This window comes from Jaculus jaculus, chromosome 5, assembly GCF_020740685.1.
Source record: "Jaculus jaculus isolate mJacJac1 chromosome 5, mJacJac1.mat.Y.cur, whole genome shotgun sequence".
Lineage (NCBI taxonomy): Eukaryota > Metazoa > Chordata > Mammalia > Rodentia > Dipodidae > Jaculus > Jaculus jaculus.
The window spans coordinates 81897951-81903233 of record NC_059106.1 but is presented as its reverse complement, the minus strand read 5'-3'; the positions used below and the strand labels follow the sequence as shown (position 1 = coordinate 81903233).

The 5283-nt window shown below is 54.3% G+C and overlaps 1 protein-coding gene across 1 annotated transcript; it reads left to right on the top strand.

Annotated features, from left to right (window-relative positions):
- Artn (artemin) lies at window positions 1–3644 on the top strand. The gene is made up of 5 exons (XM_004672511.2): window positions 1–111; window positions 311–460; window positions 1968–2094; window positions 2578–2701; window positions 2778–3644. The coding sequence occupies exons 3-5, from the start codon at window positions 2035–2037 to the stop codon at window positions 3254–3256; spliced, it is 663 nt and encodes a 220-aa protein (XP_004672568.1). The 5' UTR covers window positions 1–111; window positions 311–460; window positions 1968–2034; the 3' UTR covers window positions 3257–3644.
- Window positions 3645–5283: the final 1639 nt, after the last annotated feature.

The following is a 5283-nucleotide window of genomic DNA, read 5'->3' as shown; positions in this document are numbered from 1 at the left end:
GAGGGATGGAGTTGGGCTCGGCCCCCAGACACGGCCCGCGGGCTCTGCCAGCAACAAGTCCCTCGGGCCCCAGCCCTCGCTGCGACTGGGGCTCGGAGCCCCGCCACCAAGGTAAGTCAGACCGCTTGCCCATCCCTTGGATGGGAGCGTGTAGGACTAGGGGCCACACAGTCTTCCATCCCTTTTTCTCTCACCCTTCTCCCGGGCCCTTAGCGTAGCTCTCTACCCCTCCCCATTCCCTCTGGTCGCTTGTTGGATTGTGCTAACCCTCCTGGCTGGCTGTAACCGGAGGCTCCCGCTGCCACTACAGGGCACGGACCGGCTGGCAAGGCCCCATTTTTGGCTAAAGGAGGCACTGCCAGGTGCACAGCACTGGGCATGAGCCGTTCGAATTACGAGGAAAAGCCTCGCATTGGGCCCAGGAAGGTTGCCTAGAAGAACACGGTGCAGGACCCCCGTGGTGAGTAGTAGACGGCGGGTGGACTGGGACGGCAAGGGCTGGAGGACCAAGTGGCCCTGGTGGCCAGGAGGGAGAGACATGTCTTAGGTACTCTCGGAGGGCTTGCTTCTGGGCTCCCCCTAGCGCCCACACCTCAGAGGGCTGCTGCCGGGCTTTCCTTCCTTGGAGAGAATTCTGTAGTCTGATGGGGAGGACTCTGCATCCAGTTTGTCAACAGACATGCACCTAGCCCCGGAGGAATATTTCCTGGATGAAGGCCTCGGGGGCGGTGGGTAGGGTGGGGGTCTGGTCTGTCCCACAGACGTGCAGGCCTTCTTTGTGCTAAGGGTAGGGGAGTGAGTGACAGCCACGACCCAAGAGGAAGCTAGCTAATGAAGACTTGAAGGTTTAGGGGCTCTTGAGCAGTTGCTCACCAAAACTGGTGGCAGGCACAAAGACCAGCTGGGATCAGGAAGGATGGTTTATGAAGGAAATGTCTAGAAGGAAGGCTAGGCCGACCGATCTACACATGGCTGAAGCCAGCTCTCAGCGACCAGGAGGACTGGTTTGGCCCTCTGGCCAAAGGTTCAGACCTGAAAGTGCAGAAAACGGAAAAAGCCCCTCTCCCCTTTGAGTCTGCAAGCCTGGCAGACTCTGCCCTCTGGTGGTCACAGGAAGCCATTGTCCAGACTCTGTGTTTTTAGAGGGCCTATCATTCTGGGTAATAGGTTGACACTAACCCCCCTTCATCTATGGTTACTTAAAATTTTTTTTTCTTATTTAGTTATTTGGAAGCAGAGAAAGAAAGAGGGAGAGACAGAGAGAAAGAGAATGTGCACGCCAGGGCAGAGTGCCACTGCAAACGAACTCCAGATGCATGAGCCACTTTATACATGTAGCTTTCCGTGGTTACTGGGAAATTGAACACAGGTCATTAGGCTTTGCAGGCAAGTACCTTAACTGCTGAACCATCTCCGTAGCCCCATCTATGGCTATAAGAGAGAATTCAGGCAGCTTTAAGAGAACAGAAGACATAGAGGAACCGGAGAGAGTGAGCTGGGTGGGCAGCACAGGCTGAGACCTGGGCCTCGTAGTCATCAGATTATCAAGTGACTAACAGCCGCTCTAATTCTTCTGGTCCTCAGCTTCCTCCCATTGTAGCATGGAGGGAAAGCAGGGACCAAGGGGTAGCCAGCCACTTCCCCCTCTGACCAACTTAGCAGCACCAACCCCTATCACAGAGCAGATGATGTGGGAGAACCGGGACCCCATTGCCCACAGCTGTGTGAGTCTCCTCTTGTGACCTTAGATAATTTATGAGCTTCTCTGAGCTTTGTGTGCTAATCTGCCATGTACCTCATGGAGTTGTGAACAATGTAAAGCACCAAAAACAGAGTAAGGTTCTCAATGAAGCTACTTCTGCTCCTGGGTTGAGTGTAACTAACCCCACCCCCAGAGTAGCCTGGAGAAACTGAGATGGAAGGATGCTCCACCCAATAGACAACTAACTCATCTCTCAATTTGCAAGTTACCTCAACAGGAGGGTGGTGGAACAGGTCCACGGAGGCTGATGGGAGCTCCTGGTGTTGATAGAGATGGAACTAGGACTTGGAAACCCGACTGCACTGCCCCACTGCCCCTGGCCTAGACGACAGGTGAGTGCTTCCCCTGCATCTGACCACTGGTTTGGATTAGGGAAGAGCGCAGGACTGGACATGGGTAGGGGTTAGATGTGACAGAGGAACCACATATATGCGAGAAACAACAGGACTTCTGTGAATGGCCAGTGCCTTTGGGTAACTATTCTCGTGGGCTACTAAACTCGTATTATTTCTATTGTTGTTGTTTTTCGAGGTAGGGTCTCACTCTAGCTCAGGCTGACCTGGATTTCATTAGGTAGTCTCAGGGTGGCCTTGAACTCACGCGATCCTCCTACCTCTGCCTCCCGAGTGCTGGGATTAAAAGTGTGCGCCACCACGCCCTGCTAAACTCATATTCTTGAACCTAAGCCCTTCCTGACATCCGCCCACCCAGCTAGGAACCCAACCTCTCTCGGATCTGGGCTCCCCTACCTCAGCCCCGCCTCCCCCAGGGTGCCCTCTTTCTTCCTCCCTGAGGCTCCATTTCTCTCTGCTCAGCCTGTCCTGTGGCCAACCCTGGCCGCTCTTGCCCTGCTGAGCAGCGTCATCGAAGCCTCCCTGGACCCGATGCCCCGCGAAGACCCCGCGCCCGTGCTGGCGCCGCCGATTAGCCTCCTGGCTGGTAGGTGAGAGCGCTGGGAGGCGGGGCAGGGGTAGGGCTGACTCTGGACGCCCTGGGTAACTAAGTCTCTTTCCAGGGGCCCGTACAGCAGGTGTGTGCGGCGAAAGTGCCGTGCCACCCCCTCCGCAAGCTCCCGTGCCCTCCCAGCCGCCAGGCCCTGCGCTTGGCTCCCCTTCCCCTCCCACGGCGCTCCGCAGGGGCCGCATGGCGCGCGCGGGGACCCGGAGCGGGCGCGCGCGGTCCCCGGAGGCGCGCACCTGCCGCCTGCGCTCTCAGCTGGTGCCGGTGAGCGCGCTCGGCCTGGGCCACAGCTCCCCGGAGCTGGTGCGTTTCCGCTTCTGCAGCGGCTCCTGCCGCCGAGCACGCTCGCCTCACGACCTCAGCCTGGCTAGCCTGCTGGACGCCGGGGCCCTGCAGCCGCCGCCGGGCTCCCGGCCCATCAGCCAGCCCTGCTGCCGGCCCACTCACTACGAGGCCGTCTCCTTCATGGACGTGAACAGCACGTGGAGGACTGTGGACCGCCTCTCCGCGACCGCCTGCGGCTGCCTGGGCTGAGCGCCTTCTGCACACCGAGACGTTGCCTGTGCATCTTCTACCTGGGACACCTCTGTCCGGCCTCGCTGGCCAGGAGTTTCAGCCCGAGGATGGAGGCCGGTCGCAGAGCTGAAGCCCCAGCCCGGCAGTGACACCTATCAGCTCTGAAAGAGATGGCGGGACCACTCACCGGCACCTTGTACATCCCAGCCCTACGGAGACATCAGCTACGGAGGCCTTAGCACCCACTTCTCACAAACCCTGGTCTTGACTGGGTCTCAGACCTGGAACCCTCCTCTGGAGAATCCAAGAATGGCCCTAGGCCCTGGGAAAATGAGCAGACACATTGTAGTCACATTGACGGAAGTGCCTGTGCTGGAGCTGGCTTTGTATTCACTTGTGGGAGCTGGAGCCCTATTTATTATTTCTAAATTATTTATTTACATTGCTTGGTTTGTCGGATCCTTTCCTGGGCAGCGAGGGGGGGGTGGTAGGTAGAAGAGGCTGAAGTTCTGCCCTGATCTCTACGCTAGGTCATTTCACAGACTCGGCAGTCATGGGGTTGGCCTGGGTCTCCTGCGGAGTGCCTCTTTGTGCATCTCAGGGTTGGGAAGTGCCAGGAAGTGGGTGACAAGGATGCATTCACAGGGCAGCTCATACCTTCCCGCACAGTCCACAGTAAGTGGGCCCTGGGCTACCTGTGAGAAAAGAAATTATACAGCCTTCTGTGAAGTAAGCCCCATTCTGTGACCAATTGCACCCTTGAGGTCTATTGCAATTACCTTTGTGTTGCTGGGACAAACACCTGGTTAGGACAGCTTATGGGAGAGAAGGGTTTATTCCAGGGTTATAGATTCCAGGGGAAGCATCATCATGGTGGAAAAAGCTGACTGGCTTTCCATACATTCATAGCGCAGAGAGAAAAGAACCAGCACCAGCCGGCACGAACAGCCAGAGCTCAAGCTGCAGCTTCAACACACCTAATAGGGCTGGACTCAAAATCTGTCCCCATGGCACACCTGCGTCAGCAGGGCTCTGCCTGCGGAAGACTAAGAAGGAAACTTAATAATAATAATAAAAAAAAATACCTGGGTCTAAAGCCAGGCATGGTGCCACACGCCTTTAATCATACTTGGAAGACAGAGGTAGAAGGATCGCCATGAGTTTGAGGCCACCCTGAGACTTCATAATGAATTCCAGGACAGTCTGGGCTAGGGTGAGACTATACCTTAGAAAACCAAAGATACCTGAGTCTATGGGGAATACATATTTACATTCAAACCACCATAAGGTGCTTTCCTAGTGGGTAGAGACAGGACCATTTGTCTTGGCCCCACTCCAGTGTTGATTAGTGACCTAACGTCCAGGGAAGTGTCTTAAGGGCACTCTGACAGGTTCACATGCTGCCTCCACTTGCAGAGTCATTCTATGAAGGAGCCCAGGGCCAGAGAACATCTGAAGAAGGCCAAGAGTGGGAAGAAGACAGGCTGAAATGCTGGGTTGGGGGAATACAGCGCAGAGCTTCAGGAGGCTACGGCTGGAAAGAATAAACAATAATATTCATGTATTTACCCAACAGACATCTACTAAGCACCAATTATATATGTCAGCTACTATGTAGGCAATAGGGATATAGAAGTGAAAGGAACATAATCCCCATCCTTAAGCTTAAACTAGGAGAAACAGACAAAAAATAAGTGATTACATATGTAATCATTTAAGTTCAATTTATCAAAAAAAAAAAAAGTAAAAAGAACAAAGAGCTAAAAGAAACACACTTTCTTTTGGAAGGAACTTTAGCATTGACTCCACCTCTCACACTGTCCCCATCTCCAAAAGGTTACTATGGTCTTCTGAGCTTTTCTGTGTGTCCTTTGAAACTGTGTTTTCCTGGTCTTGGGCAATTGAGGAGACCTCTGTGATTTCTCTTCCTTGAATAAGTTTGGGAACATGTTTGGAAAGGGTGTTGTATCTGGAGGGTTATGGGACATACAGAAGGGTTGTTTGTTGAGAGGCAATGGGACATGCTGGTCTGGGACTGAGACAGA